Source organism: Triplophysa rosa, linkage group LG15 (genome assembly GCF_024868665.1).
Source record: "Triplophysa rosa linkage group LG15, Trosa_1v2, whole genome shotgun sequence".
Classification (NCBI taxonomy): Eukaryota; Metazoa; Chordata; class Actinopteri; order Cypriniformes; family Nemacheilidae; genus Triplophysa; species Triplophysa rosa.
Window position 1 is genome coordinate 8,680,985 of NC_079904.1, and position 20,503 is coordinate 8,701,487.

Below are 20,503 nucleotides of genomic sequence, written 5' to 3' on the forward strand. Positions count from 1 at the left end.
CTCGCATTAAGCAAACCATTTAGTCTTGCTCGCCTTGTAATGCTGTAATTGCCACATAAAGTTGTTGCTTGTTTGTGAGTCAGCCTCGGTTTCCAGGCATGCTTGGTCTCCACCAGCCGTAAAATCAATTAAAAAGCCACATGAAGTAAACTTTATGATCTGATAATTTCGGCTTTTATTCAGAGTCCTCAGTTTAAAATGAAATGTTGATCTCTTAAGTTTTAATCGTGGCTTTGCTAGAAAATAATACAATATTAGTAGGTGGAATTCTCTCCATATTTTCCGAGATTTTGATGACCAGAGTTTTGTCTCTTGGGGTTAGTACATAGTTGCTTAGGATTCTAGAAATATTTTCGAATCACCTAAGAAAGGTGCTGAACCCTAGATCTTGTTTTTCTCTCAGGGCTTGGCTGACCTTTTCTCTTTTCTCTCGTCCTTCCTCAGCACGGTCGGTGTGGTATTCCTCGGCTCTTAGTACAGAGATACTCAGAGGACTTTCAGCTGCCAGTTAAGGACGTGGCGTCCAGTCTGGATCAGATCAGAGTTAAACAACTGCGCAAGGAGCATCGCATGGCTGTGAGTCAACTTTTTAAATGCAATAAGCTGAATCAGTTTTACAAATGATTGCTAATGGAAATTATGACAATTGCGTACAGATCCGGTTAGGAAGCAAAAAAGATTATTTTGCCCTTCTTTTCTAAATATAATTCTGAATGTATGAAAAATGTAAATGTGAACGGATCGATAAACTGTGTATTTTACCAATTAACAATTTGCTTGTGACTAATGTTCTTTTACTCAATATTTTAATTCTTTTACTCAATATTTCAATATTTATTTACTCAGTAACTTTTAATCAAAGTTACTGAGTGCAGCTATAACACATCAGAGGAGATCTGGCCCTCCCGGCTGAGACTGGTCTCTACCAAAGATTTGTTTTCTCTATTTATTCATCTTGGAGTTTTGGTTCCTTGCCACTGGGCCGTGTTGGCTTGCTCACCGTGAGACTGCTGATATTAGATTAGCTCAGGGTTCTGTAAATTCCATTAACGTTGCTTTATTAGAATGTATATATATATATATGTACAGTATATATAAAATTGAAAATATATATATATAAAATTGAATTGATTTTTTTCTCCACAGATTCCCTCAGGAGGTTTGACCGAAATATGTCGTAAGCCAGTGTCTCATGTTCACGTGATCTCCGTTTCTGATTGGCTTGTGTCAATTGGAATGCCCATGTATTGTGCCCCTCTAATGGCTGCAGGCTTTGACACTCTGGGCCGGGTGTCATCCTTGAACGAGGCAAGCGCGAGGGAGGCGGGGCTGAAGGAGGAGCATCACATACGTATTCTTCTCATCGAGGCTCAGCTAATCACAGCCAACAGTTCAGTACAGTCATAAAACAGACGTGAGCTTATATAACTGATATGAAATTGATGAAACTCATCTGCCAGGCAAAGGTACATGCCTGGGGGTGTACAAGAGCAACAACTGCCCTAGCTGTTGCAGTATATCAAGAATCAATTTCCAATATCTGTCTTCTGGTATTCTCACAGCTGTCTGACGCTTACAGAAATGACTGATTTGGCGTCCTAGGACTGTTACTGAGGGCTTTTCAACAGATGTTTCTATAGAAACATCTAGATTGGCTCGCATAAACTGCCTGTCGAGAGAAAGCACAGTTTTTTCAGAGAATTTATGCTTTTGTATGACTTAAAGACTGTTCTAAACTCCTTTTTCACTTTTTTCATAAAGTGTGAAATTTATTTAGAAAAAGCTGTAAAGGAAAAATGTGTTGAAGGACATCAAGTATGGAGAGTATGTCACCTGGCCAAAGCAATTTAATTTCATCCAGGTTTTGTTAATATAATATTACTTTTGTCTCAAAGCATATGTATATTAAATATGTACTGTATATCGAAAGAAATTTCCTCTTCGGTGAGTCATGTAAAGGGTATATGTAGAAAATTCTCAATAGCATGATATTGCCATATGGGGATAGTTAGAGTAATGTACATTTTGATTTCAGGCCAATGGTTCGCCATTGTTTTTGCAGGTATGTATTATGTTTGTGTAGAGAGTGATGAAACCATTTCATGAACCATTTCTCACGGTCACATTTTAAAGCATCACTTTTTATATTCTGCTTAACATAATACTGTATATTCAAAGCACATGTAATCTTTTGGCACAGAATATCCAAAAACATGACTTACTCATCAGCTACAGGATATAAATGTTTATTAATGCTTACATAAGATCAGTTATATGTTGCCTCTGTTATCTTGAAAATTATACTGATGGGCATTGCGTACCTCTTTACCATACTCAACTCGTACATCATACAGCTGTAATATGCTTGCTGAAGTGAAATATGTTTTTTGTCCCAGATTTCCTTGCACTTTGATTGAGGTATTGAAGACATTTTTTAATTTTTAAAAAGCTTCTAAGGCCTTGAAGTACAAGCAAATCGATGCAAATCAAGACATATGCATGCCTTTAAAGGATTTCGCAATGTTTCCTGCTACCAGAACATGTAGTAGTACAGTTGTGTGCATGCAGTTGCACAGATATTGTAAATTCCTCTTAAGATTTTTTGTCACATGAGGTCTGTGTTAACTGTGGGATGGACAAAATATTTCTCACACATCTGGTGTTGGTTGGGGGCGTTCTCTGAGACAGACAGACAGCATCTGGCAAACACTTCTCCTAAAATAAAAAATGAGCGATAGCTGACTTCTGTTAGTTACGTTTAGGCATTCGTATGATGTCATCGCAACTCACTGGTTTAAAGAATTACATCACTCCAAGTTAAGCACAACCAAGCAAGTTTCGGGCTATTTTTGACTGAGCTGACACAAAAGTGATCATTTCATTAGATTTCTTTCCCCCCACAACAAAAATGAAATTGTCTTTTTGACAATTATCTTATCAATGACAAATATCTTTTTCACCATAATTGATGAAGAATCATAATAGTTTTTCTTATTCTGTTCACTCTTTTGTATCTGATGCAGCACAATGTATAGACTGTAACCATTTTCAGGGTTAACAATGGAATTTAAAATATAGAGTCAATAGATTCGATTATATCAGAATGGATGCCTCCATATTTCTTTTAGCGTGGGCTTGGATAATGATGCTTTTTATGTCATTTAAAATATATATAATTTGATGTTACTGTAAAAATGCACTTTATTAAAGAAAGATTTTTTCCATTGTAGAGAAAATTACATAACAAATTAACATTTTAATACAGGATGTAAGCAGATTTGCATTCAGGTCATATGTAAAAGGTTGAGGTGCATTGTGGCAGTCTCTAACAAAGAATGTAAAATTTCCAATTCTTGTTGAAAAATTCATTAAAAAACTCATTAAAGAACTAACCATGACCAGTTAATTATTTGAAAGATGGGAAAACTGGGTTGTAATTACATATCTGAATGATTAACAGAAGTTGCACATTCTGTATATGTAATTGATATTTAAATAACTTATTTTTTATTTTACATCAACTGTAATTATTAGCTGTACTATACATCATAGAGCAATACCCTTCCGTCTGGTTAGCCGTGCTTCAATAACCATTGTAAAATATATGTATAAAAATGATTTTATCTGGTTTCAGTTTGCTAATGATTGTCTAGAAAATTTTGCTTGAATATTTACAAAGAAATGTCTTAAAATATTTGTCACTTTGAGGTGTAATAAAAAAGAATATCCTGGCACTGACTGTGTGTGTGTGCATACTATTGGGTACATTTATGTCTCAAATATAAAAATGTACATTTTTTATGTGTGATTTAATTTACAGAGACATTACAATCATTATAAACTAGTTTGATTTTGCCTTCACTGTTTCACAACAAGCCAAATATATAGTGGATAAATAAATGTACATCATTACAGCAATACATTCGACAATGTTTCAGTGTTTTGAACTACTAAATAATGCCCGTACCATTAAAGTCATAGTTTGGTCAGAAATCTATCCAAAATATGTAAAATATACTTGAATTTTAATATCATATTTCAATAAAAGGGTTTGAAAAACAATTAGATATTTTTGAACAATAGTAAGCAGATTTTGAGGTTGAAGAGAAGGCATATTTTTGTCCCCTCTCACCTCAGGGTGGGCAATTGGCAGGCATGATTTAATTTTTAGTGGTCAAGATAATAAAATATACAAAGACGTGGTTTCATTTGATTTCATGCCCCAGTGAAATTAAAAGTATCACATTGCACTATAAATGAATAGCAGTGTCATAATTCTAACACAAACTCACTGGCCAGGGTGAAAGGGTCAAATTTAGGTCAAATGACGTTAGAGCCTCTCAAATTAACCATGGTTTATTTTTATTGTTTGTTTATTTATCCTAAAACCATAGTAACCACATGGTCTCACCACAATAAACATAGTTTGACCGTAACACCTTTACTATAGTAAAAGCATGGTTAATTTTTCCAAAGGGGAATACAGAATGAACTGGAAACGTACCTTTTGTCAAGACTTAAACCAGCCTTGACCTATTGTGTGGTTATATTTTTACAGCCAAATATAAATACCCTGCTGAAAAAAACCCAATAGAACCCTGCCTATTAATAGAACACAATAGAAAATGTAATGGATTTAATGGTTTTAATAGGACCTTTATTGGTTTTAATGGAAACTATAATGGCGTTTACTGGTATGTGATGGATTTTATTGGTTGGGTGTTATCCGGCAGATATCCTATTGGAATAATGCACAAAACACACTACAAAGAAGGAATTTTGTAATGGTTTTAATGGGAAAAGCTAACGGTTCATAATGGTACTTTAATGGTGATGTTTCTATTGTGTTTTCAGCAGGGTAAATAAATAAATAAATGCGCGGTGGGATGTATGTTTAGAGTTAAGTCTTCCTCTTTTTGATACTCGTGTTGCGTCAACTCTCCGCTTGGTGGTGCTAAGCGTCACACGTCAGCGCGTGAGTTTTCGAGTACATCCTCCGGCTGAACTTTTTCCTCCACATTCAGTAATCCGACACCGACACTAACCCTAAAAAGCAGAGGATGGATTCCTAACTTCATTCGCAAAAATAGCTCACCGAGATCAGACGAGAGAAAACAGACCCGACGGCGGGCGAACTTCAGATCTGTCTCAGTAGTTTGCGAAGTGAGTTAATGTTTTACATGTTGAGTAAAAAGTTTTCATCTACAGAGGCGGATGGGTGACTGCCATTCTCGGCGCTTCCATGTGAGAAGACGATGAAGAATTACAACAGCAGTCCTCGTCTAAACAACCAGACCGCGAATCACAGCCGAGAGAGAAACAACAGGAAGGGGTTTTGGTTATCGACTCTCGGGCTTCGCTTCTCTCTGCGCGATTATGCTTACTGTATGGCCACCCTGCTGCTCTTCTGCCTGGGTTCACTCTTTTATCAGCTGAACGGAGGACCCCCTAAAGTCCTGCTGGAAATCAGGCAGTACCTCGGTAAGTTTTCTCTGTGCTTGGTGGAGTCGTGCCGCAATATCACCGCGTCCAACATTCCAGCTGTGTCGCCGAGGCACATGCTGGATTTTCTGAGGTTTCGTGCATTTTGTTGGATAGACGTGTTGGGACAGGTTTGGGTTTGTGCCGTGCGTGTCTCTCGAAGTCCCATGTGTATGCTTAGAGTAGAAATGTTTATTTATCTCATTCGGTCGTTATATGCATTTGTTAAGTCTGTGGGGTTCCTGTTAAACACTAGCGTTGTGTGCTTTTTGTGATGTAAATCGGCTCGTGCTGGCTCTGTATCAAAACAAACCCACGCCGCATCTCTGTTCCTCATCGGAATCAACTCTGCTTTCGCATGGTATTTCTATCATGTATGATCGCTCTGTATGTTTTAACAGTTCTGCTAAAGGGGTATTTAAATGCAAGCTTTAAGCTTTGATTATATAGTTTTTTTAGGCTATATTTCTACAGTGCACTTGTTTTAATGTGTTCTGTCAATTGAAATTGAAGACAGAGAGAAAGAAGCAGAGCACATGAGACATCATGTGTTGTCAGAGAGCAGTCTGTGTCATAGTATTGTTATGAAATTGAGAATAACTTCAGCATGAGCAGCGCATGACAGCAAGTGAGTTTCCGTTAGCATCTGTCAGTGTGTGTGTGTGTGTGTGTGTGGACTTGCTTTTTATACGTTAGTGGGGACCTAAACCTGAACGCACACCAACTCATGGGGACCCGTGTCACTGTGGGGACCAAAATTGAGGTCCCCACGGGCACAAAAGCTTATAAATTGTACAGAACGATAATTTTTGAAAATCTAAAAATGCAAAATGTTTTCTACGATCTTTATGTTTAGGGGTTGGGGATAAAATATACAGTTTGTATAGTATACAACTCATTACGCCTATGGACTGTCCCCACGGAGATAATAAAACATACATGTGTGTGTGTGTGTAGCTGTGAGAGTGTCTTTAAAGGAAAAGTTCTTCCCCAAATTTTAATTTGGTCATTATTTACTTACGGTCATGACATCCAAACCCATACAATGAATGCTGTCATTACTTTTATAGGACAGTGAAGAGAAAGCAGACAGGAAAGTAGGGGGTGAGAGAGGGGGTGTAGGATTCGAGACATGACCTGGGTTGGACCCAAACCTGGGTCCCTGTGTGCCAACAGCTCTGACGTTAACTTTTATTGAACAAATCTAGTTTTAAGTGTATTTGTCTTGAACTGCAAGTGACAAGTCTGCAAAGGATTAAAGAGTCACAATAAGCTGTGAAAATTATTTCATGAATAAAGTGCTCAATTTGTGTGACAATTAATTGTAATAATTGACAAAGACAACAGACAACTAAAACAGACAATTATTATAATTGCAATTATTAATTAGATGTATTTGTTATAATTATTAATCTTAAAGGGACAGTTCAACTACAAAATGAAATTTCTGTCACCATTGACATATAGGGAAAAATGACAATGGTAGTCAAAAGTGCCCCAGAACTATTTGCTTTCCTACATTCTTCAAAATATCTTATTTTGTGTTCAACAGAACAACGAAATTTAAAAAGCAATTTTTCCTACTACTTTGTCTTCTAGTCAAAATTTTCAACAACTTGAGGTAAATGGTGACAGAATTTTCATTTTTGTGTGAACTGCTTCTTTGAGGCAAATTGAATAATTGTGATAGCCACTAATCATTGTTTTGTAGACCACAGAGGTAGATGTTTTATCACCTTGCTTTCTTTGCATTAGACAAAACAGTAGATGAAACTGTGATTTATTAGGGCTGTCAAGCCATAGAAGTTATATAAAGATAGTTTATACGACTCAAGTCTCGTGAAGTTATGTACTGTACTAACTACTAGCTTAAAGTGATGAATAAAACAAAACAATAGACAAAAAACCTGCAATAGCTCTCAACTGAATTTCATATTTGGGGGGGCTTTGACAGCCTTTGGTCAGTATTTCTTTTCAAGAAAGAAAACCATAGAGGTCTGGAACAACATGAGGGTGAGTAACATACAGATGATGGTGTGAACTGTTCCTTCGAGCAAACTGTGTGATGTGTGAGGTGCTGAAACTCTTGAAGTATACTTCAGATTTTTCCAAGTAGCTGCTAACTTGAGAGGATTCTCTCCTGGTCCACGTTCATCTGTCGTCTGCTCAAGACTCACTTTGTACACATCAGCGCTTTCCCAGGAGCGGCTACGGTTGCCAGTCAGCTGCTAAACGCACCCAAACACTGAGGCACACAGACCAGCTTTGACCACAGGAACAGTGAATGTAGAGCGATCAGAATATATACATGGAGGTTTAGAATGACACGAGTGAATGTTTAGGTGAACTATTCCTGTTTAATGTCAGTTCTATTGCCAGTCCTGAAAATCTACTGCATGGTTGGTCTAAGCCACAAAATGAGGCATTGCTAATACACACAGCAGGCTTGTTGCTGAGTAGTTGAAGGATATTTTGGATGTAGAAGAACAGGAATGTGGGATACGACTGGATGAACGGTGAAGCTGTGAACAGCCAGCCAGGGATGAATAGCTCTCATAGAAACCCACTTAAAGGAAACATTGTGTGGAGTTATACACACAGTAATATTGTTTTTACCTACAGACAAGCTCTCTATCTCTTTCTCAAAGCCGGAGGATGAGCTCCTGTTCTATTTACTTTTAAGAGCAGGTGTTACTTTTGGCCTGAGCTGTGATTCGGTGTGTATACTTTGTGAACATGCGTGTGTTAAAACACTGTCTCTTGGTACACTGTTGTTTTGTAACGTGCGTGAGTGCCGTGAGCAGGTTCAGAAACGGACCCTTCTGATTTAAGCTAGAGTAGTTTTTTGTTGTAAAAGTTCTGCACAGTTTAAAGCGAACAGTGTATGTGTGTGCACATGTTTATATATTGAACGATGTGGTATCTTTGGAATGTTTCGGCTTGCTGAAAATGAGAGAGCGAGTCGCCTTTTGCTGCGGTGCTTGTAAACAGCGGATGTAAGTGGCACATGTTTGTGTTGCTGTCTGAGGAGTGTTTGCGGTAGTTTATCGGGCAGTTTTGTGTATGAGTAATAGAAGGTCATAGAAATTTCGGGTGTGCGGGTGCCATTAATCATGATTTGTTATGGTGCCATGTCTGTCAGACCCTCTTGGGCTACTAAATTACACACCATTACACTCCCACACAAACATACTTTAAAATGCTTTTAGAGGCTCACAAGTGAGCCATCAAATCTTTTTTCTTTGCTAAAACTATTGCCAAAGATTAGCTCACATGCTTATGTAGGTGATGCAGGTTCGAATCTGGCAAGCAACGTGACTCATTCCGATTGCTCAGTCCCGTCTTCGCAACAACTTTCTAAAAAGTAATAATAAAATCACTGTTATAACCAGTTTCTGGTACACTTCACAGCTGCAATCCGTAACTGTCACGGTTAGTTTTGTCTTTGTGTTGATGTTTTGTTTTGTGATGAGCACATGGCATTGCTTTGACAGCCAGCCATGTGCTCTCTTGTCATTGTGATGTGACCCCTTCCTCTTGTTACCCTATTAATTATCTCGTTATTGTTTCACTCCTCTCACCTGGGTTTGGTCATTGTTTTCTCTCTCTCTCTCTCTCTCTCCGCTCCTGTTCCTCGTTTGTGTTCTGATTTTTTAATTTTCCTTGTGTTTCTCTTGTCGTGTGTCAGACGGTTGCATGTGCTTCAGCATTGACTGCTAGTCTTGTCAAGTTTATCGTTATTATCTGCCATTCTTGTCTCGTCTAGGCTCCTGTGTCGTTGCGTTTGCTGTGTCCCCAGATCTCTTCCCTGGTTTCTCCGGACTATCTACCTCCTCACGCAGTGGGACTTGTTCCTGCGCTCTGTGGCTTCCCAGCTTTCCAGTTACAGTGTCGGTCCGGCTACGGAAGGCAGCACCTTCCATAACCACACGGTTCCCCTCGAGAGCTACTTCTCCCCCCTGTGCGGGCTCAGGTGTCCTGGGGTGGTTCACCTCTCTCCCTGAGTGATTGTCATCTCTCCCTGTGGGGTTATTATCTCCCTGAGTGGATCTATTCACCAGGAGGCTATCATACCGGCCACCGTTGAACTCTCCGGGCCGTCCTTGCCCTCCACCTGTTAACCCCTGCCTCACCACTGCTTTCTCTCCCCCTACTGCCGTGTGTTCAATTCTGTTGCCCCATCCTGAACTGTGTTATGCTTTGTTGTGCCTTTTATTTTTTGCCTGTTTTGCCTAAATTCTGTTCCCCGCAATTGAATCAAGACCCCTTTCATGACAGAACGGTCTGACCACATAATGGATTCAGCAGTGTCAGATTCCCTCCATTCTGCCTTCGACTGTCCGGGGAACCCACATGAGCCTGACCTCATTGAACCCAGGACATATGGTGGTGATCCCCATTCATGCCATTGTTTCCTGACCCTTTGCGTGCCCTGTTGGTTCAGCAGTCTCATATATTGCTTACAGGGATTTAGAGGGTGACATTCATTATCGCGCGGCTCACTGGTTCAGCGAGAGAGTGGGGGATTGCTGCGTGGAGGGCTCGCATGCCCTTTTGTGAGAACTTTGAAGAATTCCGCAGGAGGATGCTCTGGAGAGAGTTAAGTCAGTGGATGCATCCCACTACCGGTCACCCAGTCAGCTGCAGCATCTCCAAGACCGGCCACAGAGTCAGCTGCTGTGTTCCCAGGGCCAGCTAGCCCTCAGTAAACTGCCGCTTCCCCTGAGCGGGTCTCATTCTGAACTAACTGTAGTTTGTTTACTGATGATGCAGGACAACCACTAAGTAGAGCATTACAGTATTCAAGTCTTGAGGCCACAAGTGCATGAATAAGCTTTTCTGCATCAGCAACACATATCCCCTGAGCCGGTCTCCAAGTCAGCTACTGCCTCCCCGGTGCCAGCCACCAAGTCAGCTGCAGCCTCCCCCGTGCCGGCCACCGAGTCAGTAGCAGTGTTCCCAGGCCAGGAGGCCCTCAATCAATGGCCGCTTCCCCTGAGCCGGTCTCCAAGTCAGCTGCAGCCTCCCCCGTGCCGGCCACCGAGTCAGGAGCGGTGTTCCCAGGGCCAGGAGACCCTCAGTCTAAAGCCGTTACTCCTAAGCCAACCACTGAGTCAGCTGCAGCCTCCCCTCCGCCGATGCAATCTCCCCAGAGCCGGCCACCAAGTCTGATGTATCCTCCCCTCCGCCGGCTACCATGTCAGCTGCAGTCCCCCCAGAGCCGGCCACCGAGTCTGATGTATCCACCCCTGGGTCGGTACCCAAGTCAGCTGCAGTCTCCCCTGAACTTGCATCCAAGTCAGCTGCAGTCTCCCCTGAACTTGCATCCAAGTCAGCTGCAGTCTCCTTTGAACTTGCATCCAAGTCAGCTGCCGGTACACCCGAACCGGCTTCCGAGCCAGCGGCTGTGTTCCCAGGGCAGACAGGCCCCCACCGAGTCAGCTGCAGCCTCCCCCGTGCCGGCCACCGAGTCAGCTGCAGCCTCCCCCGTGCTGGCCACCGAGTCAGTGGCGGTGTTCCCAGGGCCAGGAGGCCCTCAGTCTAAAGCCGCTCCCCCCAAGCCAACCACCAAGTCAGCTGCAGCTCTCCCCTGTGTCGGCCACCGAGTCAGCTGCAGCGCTCCCCTGTGTCGGCCACCGAGTCAGCTGCAGCGCTCCCAGAGCCGGAAAGCCATCAGTCAACAGCCGCTTCCCCTGAGCCAGTCTCCAAATCAACTGCAGCTTCCCACAAGCCGGCCACAGAGTCAGCAGTGTTCCCAGAGCCAGAAGGCCCTCAGTTAACGACCGCTCCCCTCAAATCGGCTTCCGAGTCAGCGGCTGTGTTCGCAGGGCAGGCAGGCCCTCAGTCAGCGGCCGCTTCTCCTGAGCTGACCATTGAATTAGCTGCAGCCTTCCCTCAGCTGGCCACTGAGTTAGCTGCGGCCGTCCCTGAGCCAGCACTCGAATCTACTGCAGGTTTCCCTTCAGAACCGGCATCCCTTTCAGCGGCTGTATCCCCAGGGCCGGATAGGCCCTCAGTCAGCGACCGCCCCCTTAGAGCCGGCGTCCATGTCTGTCATGGTTGTCCCCAAGTCTATGCCCCTGTCTTTCCCCTCAGTACCGGTATCCATGTCCATGTTTAAGTCAGCTACTGTCTTTCCCCAGTCTGCCTCTCTGTCAGCGGCAGCTTCCCCAGAGTCTAGGTTTAAGTCAACTGCTGCCTTCCCTCAGTCGGCCTCCCTGTCAGAAGCAGCTTCCCCAGAGTCCATGTTGAGTTCACAGAGTCCTTGTATGTCTTGTCTTTTGGTGTTTAGGCTTCTTGTCTGTGTGTCTAGGTGGGTGCCTCTTTCCCTTTGGAATGCCAGGTGGCATTCCTGGGCGCGGGGGTACTGTCACGGTTCGTGCCTAGTGTGCCTTAGTTTTGTCTCTGTGTTGATGTTTTGTTTTGTTGTGAGCACATGGCATTGCTTTGACAGCCAGCTATGTGCTCTCTTGTCATAGTGTTGTGACCCCGCCCACTTGTTACCCTATAAATTATCTTGTTATTGTTTCACTCCTCTCACCTGGTTTTGGTCATTGTTTTCTCTCTCTCCCCTCCTGTTCCTCATTTGTGTTCAGATTTTGTGCCTTTAATATTCCTTGTGTTTCTCTTGTCCTGTGTCAGACCGTTGTATGTGCTTCAGCATTGACTGCTAGTCTTGTCAAGTTTATTGTTATTATCTGCCATTCTTGTCTCATCTAGGCTCCTGTGTCGTTGCGTTTGCTGTGCCCCCAGATCTCTTCCCTGGTTTCCACGGACTATCTCCCTCCTCACGCAGTGGGACTTGTTCCTGCACTCGGTGGCTTCTTTGCCTTCCAGTTACAGTGTCGGTCCGGCTACAGAAAGCAGCACCTGCCATAACCATTTGGTTCCCCTCGAGAGCTGCTTCTCCCCCCGTGCGGGCTCAGGTGTCCCAGGGTGGTTCACCTCTCTCCCGAAGTGATTGTCATCTCTCCCTGCGGGGGTTATCATCTCCCTGAGTGGATCTATTCGCCAGGAGGTTATCATACCGACCACCGCTGGACTCTCCGGGCCGTCCTAGCCCTCCACCTGTTAACCCCTGCCTCACCACTGCTCTCTTCCCCCTCCTGCCTTGTGTTCAAGTCTGTTGCCCCATCCTGAACTGTGTTATGCTTTGTTGTGCCTTTTTATTTTTTGCTTGTTGTCTAATAAGCTCTATTCCCCCAGCAATTGAATCCAGATCCCTTTCATGATACGTAACAGTTGTCTCTTTATCGCCATCTCTGTTTGAAACACAAAATATCAGGTTATGAAAGACAAAATCTAATTTATTAGTAATGGACTGTATAGACATTATTTTTAAAGATTTTTTCCCCATAAGGTTAAAAAATGCTTAGGATTTTTACAATACTATAGTATACTAACATATTTCTTTCATGTGTGCATATTAAATATTACAGTTGTATAGTAACTGTTGTATCCCTATCTTATAGATTTTATTTTTTTTAGTACATTTTATATTTTGTCTAATTTATTTGTGAATTCTAATTAAAAGACAATAGAACAAATATTCTTTTTGTGAATGAGATTTCTTTAAAATAATTTTTATATTGGAGAACTTCTGTTTCATTCTATTTTATTTTAAATAATGTTTTTAATTGTGTAATTGTTTTTTATTTATTTTTCATTTTTATTTAAACCAAGCAGACATTTGAACAATTTACATGTTTAAAAATGTACACTGTTAATGTTAATAATAAAAGACAATCAGACAAGTTTTGCATTTTTTCCCCTAACTGTACCGAAATTTAACCAAACCGTGACTTAAAAACTGAGCTACATATCGAACCGTGTATTTTGTGTACCGTTACACCCCTAGTCCACCCTAGTAATCTCTCTTTGAATCCGTTTCATTCTAATGCTTTCCACTTTCAGCCTGTATTTCTACAATAGGGCTGTTGTTTGATGCTTCGATTCTGTGGCAAATGGCCTGTGAACAGACACTGCATAGGTCATTGTGTTGAAGAGCATTTGGATAAGCTAAACAGTTTAAAGGAAAGAAGGAGAGAAGCTATAGTTCACTGGAGTTAAGCACAGCTGCGTATGACTGTCACATTGGAACAATTACACACGTGTTTGATGTAGAGGGAGAACAGGGCTGCTGTATGCACACATTCCTCACATCACACTTAGAATCAAACACAATCCCCATAGAAACACATTTTCTTCCATTACAGGCTTTGCACTTTATAAACCCAAATAATAATATTAGGAAGTGTGATCATTGTTATATAAAAACACACATACACATCAAGTCGCTGCAGTCCCGAGCTGCACTCATGTACGTATGAGTTTTGGCAGGTGCCATCTTTGCTCTCTTAAGCCGGCTGTTTGGCCACCTCCAGTGGCCGACTAAGAAACGAGGATTTGATTTGAATTTTCATTTCATTTACTCGTCTCGCTCACCCCAGTCTGACAGATTTACACAGTGACTTTCTTAACAGGCACGCTTGCACTGCACTGAGGTGCAGGTGGGAGCTTTGCAGCAGGAAATGAGTATGCTGAGCTGTCAATCAAACTTTGCCCGGCCATTTAATGTAAACAGTGTTAGTTGTTCGTGAGAATTGGGTTGCCAGATTGTGAACCCGTTTATGAGTATTCAAATGCCCCTTTACTGAGCAGTGTCCAGTCCTATGGGAGTGGAAAAACAGAAAGTCTATAGAAAGTTTATAGACTCTGTGACTGGACAGCAAACAATACAAGATCTATGATTTGACATTTGAACTTTTCAGTGAAATATGTGCATAGACTGAGGGGAGGTTCTCGCTGGTTTCCTGAATGGAACAAATATCCTTTGTAAGATCAGACTTTACAGTCTTTCGTTAAATACAATATTTTACTTGATAATTATGTGTAAATGATATGGCTATACATATTAATGCAGTATTCACTATTCACATTTTTTAGGGCAGGGGTCTTCAACAGCGGATTCACATCGGTACAGAAGAGGGTCCCCAATTTCTTTTTCAGTGAAATGTTTACTTTTTCTTTCCCAAACCACATTATTTAATTATAGCTCCTAATTATTAATAAAACACCAAAGTCATTAATGATTTGTCCTCCAGGATTAGTAAAGAACCATTTCAAAATATAACCTATTTCTCTTAATTTGTAACTCTTTACACTTCATTGGCCAAAAATTGACAGACAAATATCAAGTCTTTGTCCTTGAACATAAATTACAGCCAACACTGATATGTAGATTTCCATCAGAAAAAATGTGATGATATGCAAGACAGTGGCTGATGACTCATTGAGATAACACCTGACACAGCGGTGTAGGCAGTGTGATTCTGTACAACTAGCTTCAGGAGAATTCTTTGGCTTGGCTCATTTCCTCCAGAGCATCATTTGCTCTTGCTGCCATGAGTTCGGCGAGGACAGTCGCATATTTTGGCAGCTGCCTGTCAGGATCTTCTGGTGAGGGGAATATGCGAGGTGTGGTATTTCACATCTGCACACGCTGCTTCTGAACATCTCACAAATCTGTAAAAACACATTTCAAACTGTGATTCCCCACTTGAACCAGATGTTGAAGAAGACGCGGTAGAGTTATTATAGATAATAATATTGCATCAAATGTTATCGAGTACTAAAACGAAACAAACGTTTCCCTTGCGAAAGGTTGATGTGGGCACAGCTGGCCCCAGCACTGAATTGTGGGTGGCACAGTCAGTGGTACTTTGGGTGGGGCACACTTGGCAGTGCCAATAACATTGCCATTGAGGAACATTCCTGAGAACTTGGTTGAAGTAGAAATCCAATCCAAAAGTCACTAACCCCCAGGAACCTCCTCTAGGAAGTTCCTTTGTGTTTTGTAGTGTCATCTGTTTTTTGTCATCTTGTTTTCTCCTAGTTGATTTTTTTCCCGGAGGAGCATTTAGATCATAATTACCAAATTGTAGCATTTTATAAGGTCATTGATCTTCCCAGTGATGCAATTTTACCAAGAGCTCCTTAACCACAGGATGGAGAACATTCCACAAGTCAGCTTCTCAGATCTGTCTAGTTTTATCCTGAGATCAGCAAGCTGCCTTCCAACTGTTTCCATTTTAACTGGTCTTGCTTTGTTGATGCTGTTTGAGTTCGTACAAGGCATGTTTTTTATGGTAGCCGTCTTCAGAAATCATTAATTGTTCATTAATGTCATTAGAAGAGGAAATGCTCTGGCATATCGCTGTAACTTGTTTGGAATCGTCTGTTTCGTACATTACAATTTGCAAGCCAGATCTGTTTGGCTAATTTACTGCTTGTGAAAGAACAGAAGTGCGCGCTCTAAAATAGCAACCTTAAATACATGCTGGGCAGATAGGGCAGCCATGCCCGAATCGTTGTGTGTAACCACTGTGCGCTTGTTGGGTAAAGTGTACGTGTTTGTGTTGTGTGTGCCAGGCGCTTAGCTTTCATGTTTTATGCAAGCGGCATGGTTGTTTCTCGTTTAAATTTATTCGAAATGCCAGTTTGCGTTCAGAGTCATTTGGTTCAATCATTGCCATCAGTTATGTCCCATATGCCACACTGGACCGGCGTGCGCTTAAAGGGATAGTCATCATTTACACCCCCTCATGCTGTTTCAAACTTTTATAACTTTCTATAGTCTGTGGATGTGGGTGCAGTGTTAGTATTAATTGCAAGTTTTTTCACAAGTGGAAGACGGAAAGTCGAACAATTTTGGACAGATGTGAGAGTAAATGATGACAGAATTTTTAACCCTTTAACAATGCTCATTATTACAGAATCCAGACGACACTACTGTATTGAGTATATAAACATACATATAAAATTTCAAGATGCTGAAATCAGTTGGTTGGTACCTGTAGAGGATCAGAGCACGTGGACTGCTGCCTCCTTCAGTCCTCTGTGTACACCAAGAGTTATGATCCAGTTTGTAATCGCCTTGCGCCGTTCAGTTCTTTGTGTTCCCTATTCAATACAATAAACCCTTGAGAAATCAGTGTACATTTCAGAAGGCTTAGAAACATTGACTTCATCTTTTTATACCAGTGTAAATAAGTAATGCTGTAAAATTTGTTTTGCTGTAAAAATAATGTTATGTTAAGCTTAAAGGAACAGTTTGTCTTAAAATGTGTGATTTGCTTTCTTTCATGAAGCACCTTTTTGTGCCCCAGTAAGTATTTCCTGTCATTTTATGGGATATGAGCTTCATCATCCATGTTTGATGTTTCTCATGTGAAGCTGTGTGTGTACATGCGTGTGTGTACCTCTTTTCCAGACAGGGGCGGACTGGCCATCTGGCGTACCGTGCGTTTTCCCGGTGGGCCGCTAACGTATGGGGCCGTAACGGACGCGTTTGCCGCTAACGTATGGGGCCGTAACGGAGGCGTTGGCCACTTAGACGGACGTATTATAAATGCGAATACACGCAACGCGAATGCAAAGACACGTATGCATGCACCCCCCGAAAGATTCGGTGGAGGGCCGATGCGGGCCTAAAAATGCCCTGTTTTTTGAAGCCCTGTTTCCAGATCATGAGACTGAGCATGCGATACACATTAGCACAGTTTTTTTGCTGTAACACTGTTGCATTGCAACCTTATTTTAACAGGTCATTCCACAGGCATTGCGTTTTTAAGATTTACTAAAAAAATTATAAATACAAACTGTTTAAAAAAATTCTTGAGGCCCCTTCTCTGTTTCATTGTGTTACGCTCTGAAAATATCCAGACCGCTCATATCTTATTTTATGGGCATTTTGTCAAATAAGAAATAAGTTACTAATTGTATTTGATGTGGTAAGTCAAAGACAAGATGAAGATCATCGAAAAACGGTCCTGAGAGATTGGTTTTAAGACTAAGACCCCATTTTCCTTCGCTGTCATTTTCTGTCTGCTGTTTCTGCTTGTTTACTATAAGGAGAATAAGGCTCATATGACATGTTTGCACATAGTTGTCACAAAATTTTGTGGATTTAAACGTTTAGAAGAAAAATAGTTAGGGCTTTAATTATTGCGTTGTCATGTTCGATCATAGCGGTCACATCAGAGTACTTGCATACCCGTGTCATCATAATCACAGTTAGTTATTTTCTTGTGAAACATATTTGTTTATCAAACTCTATGGTATAATCTTACCAAGTTTGTGTGTTGTAATGAGCTGACAGAATGTTCACAAAAATGTGAAAACATTGAGCAATGTGATAGATTATTTTAGTACTTAGAAGCTTTGTATGCCGGAAAGTTTGGACTCAAACTATTTTATGAGTAAAGAGAAAGATATATATATTTCCAGACATAAGGAAATTATGCCATGATGAGAAAATTTTGTTTCTCCACAGTGTTTATACAATCTCTTCCAAACACGTGACTGTTTTTTCCACTGTTTTCTTCGTTCTAGACCAAGTCACACTCTTTGCTGTGTCCTTCCTCACCTCTTCATTTGATTTTTAATGACAGTGTGTTAATTCACTAGTCATGTGCTGTTATGTTTTGGTTCAGCACTTTGAAAACAGTTTGTCTATCACCAGACGTACAGTATATGAGCTGTGACTTCAATATAGTTACAAATCCTCCTCTGTAAAGTTCCATAAAGACTTTTATAGGCCCTTAATAACTTTACAATTAAACATAACCCCGTCCTCCCTAACAGTGGTTAGAGATGAAAGATGGGTTTAGATCCTAAACCACCCACAGTAGGTCTCATCTCCAAAACCGCAAGCAGTTTCGTTCTTTGTTTTGACTTATCTGGGCTTTTGCACTTTTTATTTGGGCTGTAAAGATGCCAAGTAAGATAAGCCCTTGTTCAAGACTCCATATCAGACATTGCACCAAGTTAAATTGCGAAGAATGCGGGCCTGCTTTTGCCTTTTTAAATATAGATTTTCTTTTATTCTGTTTTTAACTATGCTTGTTTGTTTCCCTCGTGCTCCACAAACAACAGCTTTAGTTTTAACTGGAGTTGTGATGTTGAATTATTGAATTGCGTTGGGTTGGATGTGTTTACAGAAATGGTAGTGTTTTTAAGTTGTATTTTATTTTGTATTTCATACTATACTGTATATCATAGTTTGTATAATTTATGTTTTATGCCAATACAGACATCCTCACAAACTAAACATCATTAAAGAATAGGCTCTTATAAACCAGTTCATGACATTATCAAGTGGTAGTCAATTTAAATTTACAAATGTTTCCCACATATTAACAGTGCAAACCTATTTACGCCACCATTCTTCCTCGTGTGGAAAAAGCTGGAAAACATGTCCAGTCTTACATTAAACAGATATATCATGACAACATAAGATTGAGATTTTCTTTTTAGCCAAACCTTTGTAGGAAGACATTAAATGAAATGCAGATTTTAAGTTTGGTAAATATCCAGAACTATAAAGAGTTAAATGCTAAATGGAAGCATGTCACATTTGATAGTCTGCCAGTAGACTTGGGGCCCATATAAACGTGTTCAGTACACTGTAATGTTGCTTACAGCTCCAGTAGAGACTCGTTATACAGAGATGTTGGACTTGAACATTGACTCATCCAAAATGAACTTGGCGACAGGAAAGAAGTAGCTTTCTGTTCCAGAAAAAAGATTTTGGACAGAGTCTGAAGTTGGACCTAGGGAGGTACAGGAGACAGGACGTAGGCATGGGGGGAAGGTAGTTATGGGTGGAAGTCTGGCTCGTGGGCAGTTTTAAGCATTTGAAAAGGTCAAGGGTCATTCTTTTTTTCTTTTTCAACGGTCAGATTTTAAGCTTTCCTGTGGCTCAGTGGTTAGAGCATGGCGCTAGCAACGATAAGGTCATGGGTTCGATCCCAGGGGATTGCACTTAGTCAGAAACAAATGTATAGTACAATGCAATGTTAGTCGCTTTGCATAAAAGTGTCTGCCAAAATGCATAAATGTAAGTTGGGGTAGGCTATAACTTTATAGTGCGAAAAATACAATTTATGTAGCTATGTCGATTTTTTTCTTTCTTTTTTTAAAATTATATGATGTCTGTTTAATCCTAACATTGGTTGAGCTGCCAACACGTGAAGTTCTCTCTTTAGGATTAATTTTATTTTATTTTGTCATTCAGTTTTTATTCATTTACAGCGGCATCTAGCGGTGAGATTGCAAATTGCAACCGACTGTTCATTCCAACCCTCCCCCCTTCCTTTCAAAGCACTACAGCAGCTGACACAGCATCGCCTTGGAATTATAAGGTTCTGTCGGAGTAGTTTTGAGATATTGAGCTTTAAAGTTTTTGCATTTCATATAGCAAAAATGATATGAGGAACAAATCTCTTTTATACATGAAAAAGACAGAGACCCTTAATGTACAATATCAACATTTTCTGAAATTTGTAAATGGGTTTTTTGGAACAAGTCAAACGCAGATAGAACCTTCTGATTCTGAAAAATCACTTTTAGTTTAGAACTATAAGGTTCTATATGCAAAACATTAATTAAAGCAATACACTTTCAAGCAACACAAACATTTTACTTATAAATTTTGTTAAAACGTGAAATTAGAGTATAATCATTTGTAAAAAAAACACTTATTTCATATTTTAGGATGCTTTTTTCTTCTTCAAGTTAAGCATAAAAGGCCGTGCTAATTAGTGATGCTTTGAAAAGCATAACTATTGTTATTCGAACATACTTCTTATAATAATTATTCTTGTTCCGCCAAAAGTTTGGCACGCTACTTGTCCCGCAGCTTTTGGCGTAGACCCATGAATGAATACATCAAATCGACCGGCCTATTCGGGAATGGTGTGCTATGACTTTTATAAGCGATCGGGTGGGGGGGTATGATGGGGGGCGAAAAACCACCCGAAAAATCCCATAGACTTAACATTGCGCCCAACTTTGAGGGGTCGTAGCTCCGACCGAGGACATCGTAGAAACATTTGGATGATACACCATTTCAAGAGGCTATCTTGAGAAATGGTGTACCATGACTTTTGGAAGCGATCGGGTGAGGGGTGCTCGATGGGGGGCGAAAAAACACCCGAAAAAACCCATTGACTTAACATTG

The 20,503-nt window shown here is 40.8% G+C and overlaps 2 protein-coding genes across 12 annotated transcripts in view; both read left to right on the plus strand.

Moving 5' to 3' along the window:
- The window catches only part of sash1a (SAM and SH3 domain containing 1a), a 433,329-nt gene extending 429,602 nt beyond the window's left edge, over positions 1–3,727 (plus strand). For all 10 annotated transcript variants that reach the window (XM_057352047.1, XM_057352048.1, XM_057352046.1 and 7 more), the window contains 2 exons: positions 445–576; positions 1,147–3,727. In XM_057352047.1, coding sequence (XP_057208030.1) covers positions 445–576; positions 1,147–1,407 — 393 coding nt within the window. In that variant the 3' untranslated portion in view covers positions 1,408–3,727. The remainder of the gene's footprint in view (positions 1–444; positions 577–1,146) is intronic.
- Positions 3,728–5,038: 1,311 nt separating this feature from the next.
- usta (uronyl 2-sulfotransferase a) overlaps positions 5,039–20,503 on the plus strand; it is a 65,934-nt gene continuing 50,469 nt past the window's right edge. For both annotated transcript variants that reach the window (XM_057353558.1, XM_057353559.1), the window contains exon 1: positions 5,039–5,481. In XM_057353558.1, the coding sequence (XP_057209541.1) occupies positions 5,256–5,481 (226 nt within the window). In that variant the 5' untranslated portion in view covers positions 5,039–5,255. The remainder of the gene's footprint in view (positions 5,482–20,503) is intronic.